The sequence below is a fragment of the Pelodiscus sinensis genome, chromosome 3 (assembly GCF_052426305.1).
Source record: "Pelodiscus sinensis isolate ZL-2025 chromosome 3, ASM5242630v1, whole genome shotgun sequence".
NCBI lineage: Eukaryota > Metazoa > Chordata > Testudines > Trionychidae > Pelodiscus > Pelodiscus sinensis.
In genome coordinates, this window is record NC_143054.1 from 144737982 (window position 1) to 144755894 (window position 17913).

At 46.4% G+C, this 17913-nt stretch overlaps 1 protein-coding gene across 1 annotated transcript in view; it reads left to right on the forward strand.

Annotated features, from left to right (window-relative positions):
- The window catches only part of DNAH8 (dynein axonemal heavy chain 8), a 611430-nt gene that overhangs the window by 272248 nt on the left and 321269 nt on the right, over positions 1–17913 (forward strand). The window contains exons 32-33 of the mRNA XM_025186355.3: positions 12293–12355; positions 14434–14534. Coding sequence (XP_025042140.3) covers positions 12293–12355; positions 14434–14534 — 164 coding nt within the window. The remainder of the gene's footprint in view (positions 1–12292; positions 12356–14433; positions 14535–17913) is intronic.

Sequence of the window (17913 nt, forward strand, 5' to 3'; positions counted from 1 at the left end):
CTAATAGCTAGAGCGTGTTGCGACTGGGCCAACAGGCTGAAGACTTTGCTCTATGAAAAGTGTCTTCAACCTTCTTCAGAAGACATTTCAGTGATCCCTAAACTGGGTTCTCAACGGAAAGGTATGGACAAAATGTATCCCTCTACCTTTCTCGGTGTGTCTCGCTCCAAAACGGGCTTGTCTCTGGCTCGATCGCTACACTTGGCATTGACAGGCACAAGGGTCAGCACTGCTGATAGGCATGTCAAGGGTGGCATCATCCATGCTGGCACCTCAGAAGAGAGCACACTCGGAACCAAAATGTAAGACAGAAGCATCGACCACGCCGAAGGAGCACCACAGAGACCGCTTGGCACCGAAACACCATGTCCACTCGTCATTGGCCTCGTCATCCAAGAGGCTCCTCACCGAGATGCCACCCCCTGATCACACGGCACCATCGATACAGAGCAAGCAGCATACCTCGGCATCATCCCAAGAGCACTCACGGCAAGACTCCCCTGCCAGGAGCCACACACCAATGGCACCGGTATCACCAGGCTCCTCCATACGATCAATGCACTCATGCAGATCATTGAATCACTCGCGTTCTCCAAGCGAGGTCGGCACAGAACTTCTGAGCCATTTCTCCTCCCAACAACTCCAGTCCAACTCACAGACCTCCATCCTGACAGTGTGGGCACATCACATATGCATACCCACCTCCTCCGCCATCATGGTATGCACAGAACTACAACTACAACCTCCACCATATGTCGGACAGTGGCAGTCTTGGGACCCACGTCCCCCTCAGAGGAGCCATCACACCACTTCTTCCCTAGATTTAAACCGCCTCCTGCTTCTACTCAACCTATGATATCAGCTACAGACCTTAATTCCCTGGTTCACTCTGATATAGAAGACACTTTGTCAGAGAGTGAGGACAGGTCCCTGGTGCACAACTCATCTTCCTCTCCAGACGAGGCAGTTATTGCTGATACTCCTCCACCAGGAGACAATTCAAGGAAATTTCAAGATCTCTTTAAAAGAGTAGCCCAAGCACAGGAGCATGATTTGCAGGAGGTACGAGAGAAACAATACCGCCTGCTGCAAACGCTACAACCTCCTACCTTTTCCAGAATAGTTCTCCTGATGGATGAAGCTATCATGGATCCAGCAGACAACATCTGGCAAACTCCCGCTTCCATCACCCCAACCAATAAAAGAGCGGATCGTAAATACTTCATCACACCCACAGGCTTAGACTTTCTTTTTACACATCCTGCACCAAATTCACTGGTAGTTGATTCGGTCAGACACAGAGCTAAACAGCCTAATATCAGGTCAACACCACATGACAAGGACCATAAGAAAATGGACATCATGGGCCGTAAGGTTTACTCCTCTGCTACCCTGCTCCTTAGAGCAGCAAATTATACAGCCATGCTTGCGGACTACGATTATTCAAATTACTCAAAGTTACAAGAACTTACTCAACACCTGCCAAGAGACCTGTGCTCCTCAGCATCATGCAAGAGGGCCATACAATCTCTCGTACTGCCTTGCAATCCATGATGAATGTAGTGGATACAGCCGCACATGTCACAGCTTCAGTGATCGTGATGCACAGAATATCATGGCTACAAGCATCAGGTGTGCCCAGGGAACTGCAACAGAAGGTTGAAGATTTACCCTTTGACAAAAAGCATCTCTTCGTAGCGAAAACAGACAAAGTACTTCACTCCATGAAGGACTCCCGTACCACCTTAAGGACCATAGGGATGTACACACCCCCATTTAAAAGAGCCAGTTATAACACCTATCAGAGACCAAGAGAGCCGTAAAGGCCTCAGACCAGATACGACTTCCACCAAAAGCAGAGACCTCAGTGACGCAGGCCACAATGTCAGCAATAACACCCATCAGCATCTGATCAATCATCCACATCCAAAGAACAAATTGGAAGCTTTGGTCAAGATCAAGAACGCTGCCTCCCCCATGGTCACACTACTCCCCATGCGACCACAGTTCAACCACTGCCTTCACCCTTTTTTTCAACAGTGGGCTCAGATAACATCACACAAGTGGGTCCTAGAACTCATTCAACATGGTTATGCTATCCCCTTAGTTCTCCTCCTACTACCCCATGCTCCCACCCCGTCCCTCTTCAGGGACTCCTCTCACAAAACTCTCCTCAAGCAAGAGGTGCTTCATCTCCTATGCATAGAACCAGTACCAACAGAGTTTCAGGGTTGAGGGTTCTACTCAACTTATTTCCTAACACAGAAAAAGAGTAGAGGATGGAGGCCTATACTGGATTTAAGGAAGCTCAACAAATATATCGCCTACCACTAATTCAAGATGGTGACCCTAGCAACAATAATCCCCGCACTAGATCAAGGAGACTGACTTTCGGCTCTCGACTTTCAGGATGCCTATTTTCTTATTGCAATTCACCTGGCGCACAGACGTTTTCTATACTTCATAGTGGGCAATCAACATTTCCAATATCGAGTACTCCCTTTTGGTCTTTCAACAGCTCCCAGAGTGTTTTCCAAAACTCTGGCAGTTGTAACAGCTGCATTACGTCATCAAGGAGTTATGATCTTTATCAAAGGCATGTCATTCCAAGAAACAAAGGACATGGTAGACACTACTACCATCCTTCTGCTAAGCCTTGGCTTTCACATAAACTATGCAAAGTCCACGCTTCACCCAACCCAGAACCTGGAGTTTATAGGAGCACTCATTGACACTATGATGGCGAAAGCTACTCTACCCAATCACAGGTTCAACGCCCTATGCAGCCTCATCTCAGTGGCATGCGTTGCCTCTACCATGACAGTTCGCAAATGCCTAAAAATTCTGGGTTATATGGCCTCCACGATTTACGTCGTCAGACTAGCATGGCTCCACATGAAGTGCCTACAGTCTTGGCTAGGCACACTTTACATGCCTTCTAGAGACCCGTTCTCCAAGTCGGTTACCATTCTACCATGAGTCCTTGACTCCCTACACTGGTGGATGAATCCACACAATGTATTAGCTGGAGTGCCATTCCAACAACCTACCCCCACTCTTACCATAATGACCGATGCATCCCTCCTCGGACAATCTCGGAACCCTTACGTCCCAGGGCAAATGGTCCTTTATGGAACAAACGCTACACATCAATCTCTTAGAGCTACGAGCCATACAATATGCATGCCAACACTTCCTACTTCACATAGCACACAACACCACCAGTGTCATGACGGACAACACCACTTATGTGTATTACGTCAATCGACAAGGAGGAGCGCAATCTCTGTCCCTATATGCAGAGGCTATCAAATTATGGAATTGGTGCCTGAAATATCAAATCACACCGGTTGCTTCCTACCTCCCAGGAGTACTAAATGTCATGGCAGATGCCCTCAGTCGCAAATTTTATGACCACCACAAATAGCAAATACATGGCCAGGTACTCAACTCCATGTTTTGACAATGGGGCCAGCCAGTCATAGACCTTTTTGAGACCAAGAACAACCGCAAATGTCACCTCTACTGCTCCAGAGCAGCGTTGGGGAAACACTCCCTGGGGGATGCCTTTTCCATCAGGTGGGACACACCTCTTCTATATGCGTTCCCACCCTTTCCGATTCTCCACAAAGTTATCAAGATCAAAGTGGACCTAGCTTGTGTGATACCTATTGCACCAGCATGATCGAGGCAAACGTGGTATCCTTACTTTCACAAGGTGGCAGTCACTAACCCATATGCCTTTCCGCCTCAGCGCAATCTTCTCTCACAGAATCATGGAAGGATTCTCCATCCGGAACCTCACAAACTACACCTCCACGCCTGACTCCTTCATGGATCAAAGAAGCCGAAACTACCTATTCAGAAGGAGTAAAAGAAATACTTATCAACAGTAGAAGACAATCCACCAGAAAAACGTACCTATACAAATGGAAGAGATTCTCTGAATGGTTCAAACGCACTCAGGCAACCTCAGAGACCACTCTCCTATCCCTCTTGCTCGAATATCTCCTGCACCTTAAAGAACTGGGCCTTGCTGTTACTACTATCAGAGTCCATGCGGCTGCCATAGCAACTTTCCATTGCACCATGGAGGGTTCTTCCTTCCTCACCAATCCAATCACTAAGAGATTCCTCAAGGGTCTACAAAATACCTTTCCAGCTGTTAGCCCGCCAGCTCTCATCTGGGACCTGAACCATGTACTTAAGAGTCTGATGAAACCACCCTTCGAGCCTCTCGAGACGTGCTCCTTGTCATATCTATTGATGAAGGTCTCCTTTCTCATTGCAATAACATCCAGCAGGAGAGTAAGTGAACTTGCCGCACTGATGGCGGATCCCCCGTATACAGTTTTCACCAAAGACAGTTACACTCCAACCCCACCCTAAATTCCTCCCAAAAGTTCCTTCCCCCTTCCATGTCAATGAATCCATACACTTACCTGCCTTTTTTCCAAAACCACACGCTGATCTGATCCACACAGCCTGGGACACCCTTGATGTCCGCAGAGCACTTGCGTTTTACCATAGATCACACCAGGGCCTGGTGAGCATCCCCTAGACTGTTCCTGTCCTACGCAGAACGATCCAAAGGACAGGCAATCTCATCGCAGAGGATCTCTAAATGGATTTCCTTGTGTTTCCACACATGTTACACCGTTCACAACAAACAGCCACCTGGCGTCATCAAAGCTGACTTCATCAGGGCTATGTCTTCCACCATGGCCTTCCTCAATAATGTCTCTCTCCAGGACATTTGTAATGCAGCCACATGGTCATCAAACCGCACATTTTCACAACACTATGCCCTCTCATCTTCTATTGCATTGTCCACTGCAGTGGGTCATGCAGTGATATCCTCAGTGACAAGCTTAGGGCTCCAAACCCACCTCTACAGGTCTACAACTGCTGTATAGTCACCCAGGGTATGTCTACACTACCACCCTAGTTCGAACTAGAGTGGTAATGTAGGCAACTGGAGTTGCAAATGAAGCCCAGGATTTGAATTTCCCGGGCTTCATTTGCATCTTGCCGGGCGCCGCCATTTTTAAATGTCAGCTAGTGCGGACTCCGTGCCGCGCGGCAACACGCAGCACGGACTAGGTAGTTCGGACTAGGCTTCCTATTCCGAACTACTGTTACTCCTCGTGAAACTCCGGTTGCCTACATTACCACCCTAGTTCGAACTAGGGTGGTAGTGTAGACATACCCCCTGAGTGTAGACATAACCTAACCCTAACCCTAACCCTAACCCTAACCCATGGGGACACCACTTGAAGGAGAAGAAGGAGTTACTCACCTTGTGCAAGTATCAGAGGGGTGCCACGGCGTGTGCACAGCGTGGTGGAAACTGCTGGAAAAATCTCTGGTCGCTGGCGCGATGATGCAGCAGCACTCAAAGAGGAGCACCCATGGGGGGACACATCTCAAAGAACTACTGTTACTGCACAAGGTAACTCCTTCTTTTTTTAAAGAACCCCATCTAGACAGTGGTTTTACTTTCGAAAAGCCCTTTGTCGTAAGAACGTGCAGCCGCCATTATGCAAATTAAGCACGGGAAATTTATATTCCGGCTTCATTTGCAATTTTGATCTGTTTAATTTACATTCCTCTTTCAATAGAGGGATGTGGTCTAGACATGCTGTAAGGTGGGCAACAAGGAAGCCCAAGTCAAAGTTGGCGCCGCAGGCAACATCTGGTGCTGTCTCAGTGCTAACGAAGGCAAAGGCCAAATTAGCATCTTTGGATGTACCATTGGCACCAAAGAAACTTAGTTCCCACTCAGCACCATCGGCAACTATGCCGCCCCTGCAACAAAGAAACAGAAGCACGCAGCACTGACTGCCTCACATGCGGCACCATTGGCACTGCAGGTTGTAATTGTACCAATCTCAACGCTGCTGTTAGCACTGATGACTCTGGTGATGCAGCTTTTCACAACAACAGAGGAGCTCAGAATAACATCCATGCCGATGATCCCACTATTCTGCACCGACAGCATGCCCACATCTAGCAGGTTTACTCTCTCCACTCCTGCAGGCTCCTCACTGCCACTTTTGAGTGATGAAGACGAGGAGCCCTTGGTTGGTACCCACATCCCCAAGGCACTCCTCTTCAAAGCAGTCACAGCAGCAACAGCAAACACTGCTTCAGTGGCAGTCACCTCAGTAGCTGTGCCACTATGCCCCTACTGGCTAATTGGCCCTACTGGGAACCCTGGGAACTCTACAGAGCCCAGCAGGCGCACAGGTGCACCCTCAGCCAACCCCATCTGCACCACCCAAGGCCACCTCTGTATCCGCCCTGGACAGATCAGCTTACCAGGAGGAAGATGAACCAGCCTCAAATGTTGAAGAGTCTTCTGTCTGTTCACACCCGCCAATGCACATCTCATCATTTTCCCCAGAAGACATCTGATGCCCCTTCCTCCTACGGTGGGAGATGATTTTAGATCATTTTGGGAACTTTATAAGAGTGTAGCCAATGTCTTAGAGGTCTCATTAATGAGACTCCCTGAAACCCAACATAAATTAATCACCATACTCCTCCCTCTCTGCTAAGCTGGTCCTACTAATGGACCAGCCCTCATGGACCCTGCTGGTAGACTCCAGCAACAGTCCCACCAGTCTGCAAGAGGTTGGACGGTAAATATTATGTCACTCCACAGAGTGCTGACTTCTTGTTTTCTCATCTGTCTCCTAACTCCTCAGTTGTGGATACAATTAATCCGAGGGGAAAACAGAGTATGGCTAGAACCACACCTTACGAGAGGGAGTGGAAACACCTGGACCTTATGGGGAGGAAGGCCTATTCCTCTGCATTCCTACAACTTTGAATATTCAACTACACTGCAATGCTTGCAAAATACACACACCATATTTTCCAGCAACTATCATATTTTATTGGCCGCCTTCCAGAGGACAAGGGAGAATAGTTCAGGTCTATAAATGAAGGCACCTTGATTTCCCACATGGCCCTACAAGCTGCCATAGACACCTCTGATACTGCATCTCATTCTGTCATGATGGTCATTGTGATGAGGAGGTCATCATGGCTTCCCCATGAGGTACAGGCCACAGTGGAGGATCTTCCTTTCCAGAGCTCCAAGCACTTCGTGGATACCACCGATGCATCGTTCCACTGTCTTAAGACTCCTGAGCCACACTGAAGACACTTGGTATTAATGTTCCTGTGAAAAGATGTAAACAGGGAAGTTTCTTTAATCAAAGGTACAAACCTACACCGTTTAGCTGAGCACACAGACATTTCGACAACAGAAGGAAACAACGCCAAATGAGATGGAGACAAACCCCTGACCAGCCCTCTAACTCTTAAACCTCAACTTCGAGGCAGATGGTTTGAAGGTTACGTCAAGAGTCTAGTAACACCTGTCTGCTTAAGGCAACCAGAACCCCACAAACTTTTTTGCCAGCGTCTAGCACCCTTCTACCATCAATGGTCCTCCATCACAACTGACAGATGGGCACTGGACATTATAAAGAGCGGATACTGTATCTCCTTTCCTTCTACCCTTTTCTCCCACTCTCCCTCCACATCTCTTTTCAGGGACCCATCTCATAAGAGCATTCTCCTCCAGGGAATCGACCACCTGCTCCACGTAGGAACTATAGAACCCATACTTCATTGCTACACAGGCAAGGGGTTTTATTCCCACTACTTCCTTACAACGAAGAATTCAGGGGAATGGAGAATGATTCTCGATCTCAGGAAGCTCAACCGACCACAGAGGTTCCAGATGGTCATCCTATCCACTTTAATTCCTGCCTCAAATAAAGAGGACTAGTTATCGAGACTCAACCTCCAGGACACATATTTCCACGTATCTACTCACCTAATACATCGGAAATACCTCACATTTGCAGTTGGCGATGTATACTTCCAGTACAGAGTGCTGCCATTTGGACTCTCCACAGCTCCGAGGGTCTTTCCAAAGATGCTCACAGTCTTTACCGACCATCTCTGCAGACAGGGGGGCTCCATATTTCCTTACTTTGATGACTGTCTGATAAGAGCAAACACAAGTCAAGAGGTGCAGAACTCGGTCTCCCTAACCAGACCCTTACTTTACAGATAAATTTCTCTAGGTGCAAACTCCAGCCAGCTCAGAGAATAGAATTTGTCAGGGCTTACTTTGATTGCCTGGAGACTATAGCTTCTCTCTCACAACAAAGATTCCAGACTACATGGGACCTTATATCAATGGCCCAAATTAGTCCACAAGTCCCTACAAGGACTTGCCTCCAGCTACTAGGACACATGGCAGCAGCCACTTCAGTAGTGTTGCATGCCAGACTGCACAGGAGATCCATGCAGCAGTGGCTAAGGACTGTATACAAACCATATCACAACAGCATCAACAAATTAGTATCAATCCCAAAGAGGATCAAATGTTCCCTGGACTGGTGGGCAGACCAAACAATCGTGTTTCTTGGAGTACCTTTTCACTAACTATCTCCATCTGTGACCATCACTGACCAATGCCTCTCTCCTGGGTTGAGACGCACACTCAGACTCCCTCAAAATTCAGGGATGGTGGTTTCCACAGAAATCTAACTTGGACATAAACATACTAGAGCTTAGAGTGGTATTTTATGTATGCCGGCATTTTCTACACTTCATACGCAACAACATGGTTCAAATCTTTACAGGCAATCAGTCAACCACATATTACATCAACAGACAGCGTGGAACCAGATCCCTACCATCTGCAGGGCATCTTTGGACATGGTAGATTGCAAACAACATCCGCCTACAAGCCTCTCATTGACCAGGCAAGGACAACTTCATTATGGATGACCTCAGCACGAATTTCAACTCCAATCACAAATGGGAAATGGACCCCAAAATCCTCCATCAGCTGTTCAGCCAATGGGGTTTCTCGACAGTGGACTTGTTTACAACAATGCCAACAAGAAGTGTCCACAATATTGTTTGTGCACGGGCATTGGCATGCATTCCCTTGTGGATGTGTTCACAGTAACCTGAAATGCACCACTCCTCTATGCTTTCCCTCCAATTCGTAGTCTACAAAATTAGGTCAGACTCAGCCATGGTGATCCTCATTGCTCCATCTTGGTCCATGCATAGGTGGTACACTTACCTGCTTCAGATGTCCAGGAGAAGGCCATGGCACCTTCCATTGCTTCTCCATCTTCTGACACAAGAGGGTGGCCAAGTCTGTCACCCATGCCTACAAATACTTCACCTCCAGGCATGATTTCTCAATGGCTCACCTCAGTAGAAACAACATTCACTGATCAAGTCAAACAAATTTTAATGAACAGTTGCAGTTAACAACCAGAAAGTCTTACCTCTATAAGTGGAGAAGATTCTTACTTTGGTCTGAACAAAAACGCTTAAACCCATCAATGGTACCACCTTCTAATCATGTGTCTTGGAATACCTTCTAGAATTTAAACAGTCAGCCCTTTCTTTTAGCTCTTTAAGGGTTCACTTCGCAGCTATAGCAGCCTTTTATCAGCCCATTGACAACACACCTGTCCGCACTCACCCAATGACCAAGCACTTCCTCAAGGACATGCAGAACACTTTCCCACCTATCAGGCTCCCTGTTCCAGTTTGGAACCTCAGTTTAGTGCTTTGGTCTCTCACCAGCAAAACCATTTGAACCCATGATGACATGCTCCACCTTTCTATGTAGGAAGTCTTACTAGTAGCTGTCACATTGGCCAGGAGGTTAGGCAAGATCAGTGTACTGATGGAGGACCCTCCCTTTATGGTATTCCATAAAGACAAAATCATTCTCTGTCCTCACCCAAAGTTCCCCACTGCATTTCATTATAATGAACCTATACTCGTACCTGTCTTCTTTCTAAAACCTCACACCAATAATAAGGAGGCTGCATGGCACATGCTTAAAGTCTGCAGGGCAATTGCCTTTTTTTTTTTGACAGAACCAAGCAAATCTGCAAGTCAACTAGACTGTTCATCTCTATCGCAGGGAGATCCTTGGACATGCCATTTTCTACTCAGAGACTATCCAGGTGGATAGTGGACTGCATCAGGCTGGCTTGCTTGATCTTTGACCAAGATACTCCATTGCAATTATATGCATACTCTACAAGGACCATGATGGCTTCTACAGCTTCGTGGACATTTGTAGATCTGCAAAGTGGTCTTCTGTTCATATGTTTGCTAGACACTATGCTCTTGTTATTTACCTGTCCCATGGTACTCGGTTTGTGCACACCTTCCTAGCTGCTGTGCATGATATTGATTGGCCAAACTACCTGCCTCTGATCACGGGTATTGCTCCATAGTCACCTAAGGTGGAGCACCCACAGGAGCACTTCTCAGAGAAGAAGAGAGGGTTACTCACCTTGTGCAGTAACAGAAGTTCTTCGAGATGGTTGTCCCTGTGGGAGCTCCACTACTCACCCTTCCTTCCCTCTGCTTCAGGCACAAGTTATCTTCCTTCCGGGGCAGAGAAGGAACTGAAGGGATGGTTGGCTGCACATGCGTAGTAGCGGCACTACACATGTTGTCTGCTCCATGTGCACAGCCCAGTAGAAGGCACTGCTATGAGAAATCTCTGACAAGGCATGAAGCAGTGCCCAGACACCTAAGTTGGAGCACCCACAGGGATAACCATCTTGAACAACCTCCATTACTGCACCAGGTGAGTAACCCTCTCTTTTCTTAGCTGAAGAATGCAGATTTCATGGCAATAAGATACTTTGTGAATTTGTGTTGAATTTGATAAATTATTTTGGTTGAGAAAAGAAAATCAGGAAAAAAACTCAAAACATTTTCTTTAGAAATTTTCTTGATGAATTGTTATACCTTTTAAAAAACAAAACTTCTTTTCTTTAGAAATTTATTTCAATTTTATTTTTTAAAAGGTTAGTAAAACTTGAAAACAGAATAAAATCTTTTGTTTTGGGTGAAAGAAAATGTTTTGATGAGTCAAAACCACTTTTTTGTCTATTTCGGTATATTGACAAATTTAAAAAAATGTGCAGTTGGGTCAACCTGAAGCAATTTGTTGTTGTTTTTGTATGACCAGCAACTGAAAAACTGAAATGTATGAATAACTGATTTAAGGGTCTATGCCCCACTGATTTAATGTAAAGGCTTTTGAAAATTTTACCTTAGGTCACAGGGATAAGTATCAAGGGAGAAATATAATTCTAGTTCTTTGAATATATTGCCTTCTCTGCTTTCCTTCTAAATCAGGGGTGTGGAACCTTTTTTGGATCAGAGCCCACTGACCCACAGAAAAATCAGTCAGGGGCTGCATACAAGTGAAAAGCAAATTAAAAAAACCACTTGTCACCGGTGTGGCCCTTGACTGAGGAGAAAGACATTCCTCACATTCCCCTTGCACATGAGCGCCCAGGGAGTCCCAAGCTAGTAGATTTTGTGTGCTCTAGCTCTGTTGGAACACACATTGCCAGACTATGAGAATACAGAAAATCTTAATTTAGAAAGTGAGATTGTGTATTCTTGTAATTCTGACCATACCTCTGATATAAGTAAAGAGTCACCTTAAGTCACTTTTGGGCATTCTTGCTATATTATTGTCAGGTCAAAAATATGGAGAATATGAAAGTATATTATCTACTAATACTATATTTGATTAGACTGCAGAAATTTCTGTTTCCTTTGATATACTTTTGTAACTCATTTGGCATTAGTGGGATTTATGGACACACTTTGATGATTCATAATCCCCTTACATTGTATCCTGACCATTTAAACCAGGGCTACTCAATAAGCGGCCCGTGGGCCACATGCAGCCCCCGTCCTGTTTGTTTGCAGTCCACGGTACAATTTGGGTTTATGTGGGGCTCAACATGTGGCCTGCAGGTGGGAGCCAAAACAAAAAAGTGGTCAATGGTCTTCTGTTGCTATGCATTTTAGTAGTTAAATTCCTGGACTGTCATTGCTCATTAAAAGTGTTGTCATATGGGTGGAAATCAGGTAAACATTGCATTTTATTAATATCAGCAGAACTGACTTAAATGGGGCCTATGTGTTGTGTAGTCTTACCTTAATCTTTGTATTCATTCCCGTCAGCGTGAAAGAAGCTATTTGCATGCATTTGCATATATATTTGCATGTATATGCAACCACACTTAAATTGCAGCCCTTGGCATGTGCTGTGAGTATCATTGTGGGCCCCGGGGCTTCCAAAATTGAGTAGCCCTGATTTAAATAACTGTTTATGCTGATGACTGTAAATATACAATTTGCCTTAACACTCTTGAAGAGTTATCGTTAACTGTTGGGTACAATTTGTTTGCATTAGGAAGGACCCATGGTTCCAAATACGCCACCACAAGAAGCTAGCAATAGGCTACAAATATTCCAGGTAAGAAAAAATTAGTTTTGAATAGGTCTGTCAATCAATACAAAATTAGTCATATGATTAATCTCGTTGTTAAAAAATAATAGAATAACACCAATTGTTTAAATATTTTGGATGTTCCATGTATTTAAATATTTTGGATGTTTTCTACATCTTCAAATATATTGATTTCTGTTGCAACACAGAATACAAAGCATTCAGTGCTCACTTAATTTATTTATTACCAACATTTGCATTGTAAAAAAGAAACTTCAACTCACCTCATTGAAGTATTATAGTGCAATCTCTGTATCATGAAAGTTGAACTTACAAATGCACAGCCTCAGCCCAAGGAGGTGCGGAGCTGGGGGGAAGAGAGGAATCAGCCTTAGCAAGGGGAAGTGTGGAGTTAGAGGTAGGGAGGTCAGCCCCAACAGCCCCACAGGAGTCTCAGCCTCAGCTGAGGGCTGTGTATGACCGGAGTGAGACTCTCCAGTGGATAGTGTGGAGGTTTTTTGGCGGGGGAGGGAACTCGGCCTCCAAATGTGGGTGACACAGGCTTGGAGGTGGGGTCAGGTCCCAAGCTCAGGGGTGGTCAGCCCTAATCCCAAGAAGCACAGGGCTCATGAGGGGAGGGATCAGCCCTACTCCAACTGCAGGTGACCCAAGGTCAATCCCAGCTGTGGGCAACATAGGATTGGGGGGAGGATAGACCCCCCCCCCCACTGTGGGCAGTGTGGAGTGCAGGATGGTGGTGGTTTAGCCTCATCTCCAGCTGCTGGCAGTGTGAGATTTTGCCCTACATGCAGTGATGCTTGTGCAAGGACACCCCCTATCTGTTTTACTCTGAGAAATATGGTCTCTTGGAAGAGGGGAGGAAGGGAGTGTAAATATCGCAACTTCTCCATTGGAGCTGGGACGAGTAGAGCCTTGGTATCTGCAGCTGCAAAAATGAGCCACTGATATCTGCAGAAACATTCATCCTTTTTTTTAAAGTTGATTCTATATTTGTTTTTCACCAATCTTCTAGCAATACCATTTGCTTGACAAGTTATACAATTCTGACTCTAATTAATATTATCTCCACACCAACTAATGAAATGTTTATTTTCTCCTGACTAAATAATGTAATGTGGTTTTAAGTCAGGTGCAAGCACCTTTTTTGTATCATGAACCATTCATCCAAAGACAAAATAAAGTGCAGGCAACACTCCTTCAATTCAACTGCCCAAGAGGGAGCACAGAGGCTCGGGGCTTCTCTCCATGGTAGGGAGAGCCAGCCTTTGTGGCTTCAGTCCTGGGGCAGGGGGTAGGCTTGTTGAAACTTCAAGCTTCCTACCCACCAGCCTTGTAGACAGGAACTGACGCTTGGGGTTTCCCACCTGTGCTGGGGCCAGCTCTGTGGGGAGGCACTGAGGCTTAGGGCTTCTTGCCCATGATGGGATGAGCCAGCACTTGCAGCTCCAGCTATGCAGGGGGTCACCATTTCCCAGCCATGGGGCTAGTGCAGTGCCCTGGATTGCCCCACTGCTGGGGGAAGGAGCCCTGAGTCTTTCCCTCTCCATGGGGCTGAAGCCATGAGTGCCACTCACCCTGCTGCGGGAACAAGATCCGAGTCTACATGGCCCTCCCTGCCCAAGGTGGGTGAGTTGAAAGTGGGTCACCTGCATGCTGGATGAAACTGAGTAATGGGCCAGATGTGGCCTGTAGGCTGTAGGTTCCTCACTCCTACTTTAAATGCATATCTGTTTTTATAAAATATTTCTTCAGGTCTTTATTGTGCATGTTTTCTGTTTAGCTGAGGCATGTGAAATAGTAAATGAGCCAATTTTTTTTTTAAATCTGTTAAATTATAATCTGTTTCTATTGTGCCATTCCTTATAGACATTAGAAAAACACTTCCTACTGTAAGTTGAAATTGAACAGAATTTAAAATCAAATATATGTCCTTTGGAAACCAAAGGATGTTACTGGGTATTTCTTTGTATACACTCTGCAGAGTTAAGATAGCTTTTGAATTGGAAGTAGTTTATGATAATTAGAGGAGCTCATAGTTACAAAATGCATATCCTGTGTGTATTTTTAAATCTTAATTTTATCAGGCCAATTTTGATGAACTCTGGAGGAAATTTATCACTTATTCATCTGGTGAGCAGCTATTTGGATTACCTGTCACAGACTATGAAGTTTTGCATAAAATCAGGTAATGGAAAATAGAGCTATATTTAAGAACATGTTAAGAACAGTATATTAGAAATGCTGGAGTGAATTGAAAAAAGAGCATTTGTACACAAGTATATGTACTTATTTCATAATTTCTGACAGGAATTATGTAGTATAAAAGAGTAAGGTTCCTGAAATTCTTAGAAGAGGAAGGAGAATGAATTTAGGGATCAGAAGGCAGATGAAGGCCAGCTGTGGTCTGGAATTAGAATGGAGATAAAGCAGCATAGTCATATTTAACTGAATGCTTTGTCCAGGGAGTAGTACTAGTTGAGCTAGTATGGTTTGAAAACATGTTCCTACACACAATGCCATTCATTGTAGTGCACTAACTCTGTTTTTATAAAACTTTGAACTTCTCTGTAAAAGTGAGCTAAGTTTCATGTGAATTGTGTCAATTCAAACACAGTGCACATAAATGCAGTCCTCCAACTGCTATCCCATGCTGCTTTATCAGTAACCATTACTGGCTTGTTTGTTTACTTTTGTGCCTTCCACCTCTCTAGTGTACTTATTTGCTTCTTGATTAAAAAATATCTGCATTGCTGTAGTATTGCCTTATAGCATACCTTGAGCAACTGCTTGGAGCAGTACAGAGATCTTCGTGGTAAATCTTATAACACTCCATATTCATTGCCTTCAGGGTCAAAATGAAAGATTCCCTGAAGACAGATTAAACAAACAAACTACTGTTGACTGTCAAAGACTGTCAAAGACTCTTGAATGGTGATGAGCTCTGCACACGGGGAATGTCTACACAGAGGTCTCCTTCACATAGCCACGTCCAACACTGAAACTGACAAAAGATGCCTCTTTCTTGGGCTTGGGAGCTCATCTAGACAATCACACAATTAAGGGAAAAAGGTCAGCCATAGCCTCTATCAAGGTTTTTCCCCACTCTGACACTTTGAGTGCTGAAGGTAGGGGTCCACAACAGACCTTAAAATGTCTTGCCACTAAAGGCTTCTGTTTAAAAACTCACCCAAAGTCACAGAGTTCCTGACCTAGGGTGGTACGCTGCCACCACCCAAATGCAAAAGCCACTTGAAACCAGGAAAAATCACTTGGGAACTTCTCCCTTGTAGCCTTACCCCGAGCTCTTTCAAACCTCTCCCCCTTAGGAGAGAGCTTGAAAACAAACAATACTTTCTTACTAGCAGATCTTCAGTCTCAGGCACAGAACCTCCTGCTTTTTTTAGGACACAAGAATCAGATCATAGTCTTAACAGGGTAATTTTATAATCAAAACAAAGAAGACATACTTGGTAATGTTTGGGTGTTACAGAGCAACAAGAAAAAAAAGATTAAAGCACAGATAGTTGTTTCCCTGGGATTTAGTTTAGTTACAATGTACGGGGGGGGGCAAGACACAGGGAGAGGAAGGAGTATTAGCACAGAGGAGTTAACCAAACTAAAAAACAAAGAAAATAACCTGATTGCATCTAAATATAAACATTCTCTGTTCTACTTACATCTCTGTCCCAAAGTTTAGTTTTTTTTTCTTAGACATGAATATTTATGGGAAATCCATGCCTTATTATTGCTTAATTCTTTTCTCTCCCAGCTCTTGCTCTGACTGAGGCTAGGTCTACACTGCAGGCTTCTTTCAGAAGAAGCTTTTCCAGAAGAGATCTTTTGAAAAAACTTCTTCCAAAAGAGAGCATCTACACAGCAGAAATACATCAAAAATCCCTGAGGGTATGTCTACACTACAAAGTTAGTTCGAACTAACGAATGTTAGTTCGAACTAACTTTCATAGGCGCTACACTAGTGCTCCGTTAGTTCGAATTTAATTTGAACTAACGGAGCGCTTAGTTCGAACTAGGTAATCCTCATTCCACGAGGATTAAGCCTAGTTCGAACTTACTAGTTCGAATTAAGGGCTGTGTAGACCCTTAATTCGAACTAGTGGGAGGCTAGCCCTTCCCATCTTGCCCTGGTGGCCACTCTGGCCAACATCGGGCAAACTTGTCTGCTCCCCTCCCGGCCCCGGAGCCCTTAAAGGGCCATGGGCTGGCTACACAGTTTGTGCCAGTTGCAAGGCTGCCAGCACCCGTGCCAGCACACCTAGCAGCTGACACCCCATGAGCCAGCCACCCAATGCCACCCAGCCCTCCCCCTCTTCCCGGGATCAGCCTGGCGGCTCCCAGGAGCCTGCCCGGGGCCGCAAGAGGCGGGCGCCCGCCTGGTCTAGTGCGGAGATCGTGGACCTCATCGAGGTTTGGGGGGAAGCCTCCAATGTCCACGATCTCCGCACTAGCCACAGGAATGCGGCTGTCTACGGCTGCATGGCTGACAGCCTGGCCACTAGGGGCCACCAGCACAGCCGGGAGCAGGTGCGCTGCAAAATCAAGGACCAGCAGCAGTCCTACTCCCGGGCCTGCCTGCCAGGGGCCGACCTGGAGGCGTGCCCCCACTTTCACGCCCTGGACTGCCTCCTGGGGGCTCATGCCATCCCTGCCCCCCCGGACGTGATAGACCCCGGGGTAGAGGGACCGCTGCAAGAGACCGAGGAGGAGAAGGAGGAGGAGGGCTCCGAGAGCCAGGAGCCTGCCGGCAGCCTGCCCAGGACCCGGGACCCCCGAGGCACCCCATAGAGCCGCTCGCCTGTGTCGTCCGAGGCCGGGGAGGTACCCCACCTGTGAGTACCATCGTGCTCCCCTTATGTGTACGGGGGGCTGGGGCGAGAGGGAGCCCCGGGACCGTGCGCCTGGGCCTTGCCCACCACGGAGCAGCAGCTGGGGATCCTGCAGGGTCCCTGGCCTTGCAGAGGGGAGCTGGGTTTCACACACCTGGGCCCCTGGAGTAATTGACCGCTGTTCTTGTTGCACCACAGCCGCAGCACCTGGGACTGCAGGGCGCACCACCCCGCCTGCAGCAGCCGCCCGTGCCCGGGCCAGCAGGAGAGCCAGGAACCAAGAGGAGTACCAGTGGCGGCACCTCCGGTTCCTGGAGCAACAGATCTGTATCCAGGAGCCCTGGGTCCAGGAGGACCTGAGGCTGCGCCAGAGGAGTTTGGAGGCCCTGGAGGAGCAGGGCCGTGCTCTGCGAGGCCACCTCCAGAGCTTTTACTCACATTATTTCCTCACCCAGAAGAGGTCCGGAGGTTGGCACCCCATCCTAGATCTCCGCAGTTTGAACAAATATCTCAAGAAACAACGATTCAAAATGACAACTTTAGCTGCCATAATCCCTGTGTTAGATCCACAGGACTGGTTTGCCGCCCTCGACCTCCAGAATGCCTATTTCCATGTCCCTATCCATCCAGCTCACAGGAGGTTCTTACGCTTCATTGTGGCAAAGGACCGCTTCCAATACAAGGTCCTTCCCTTTGGGCTATCATCGGCCCCCCGGGTGT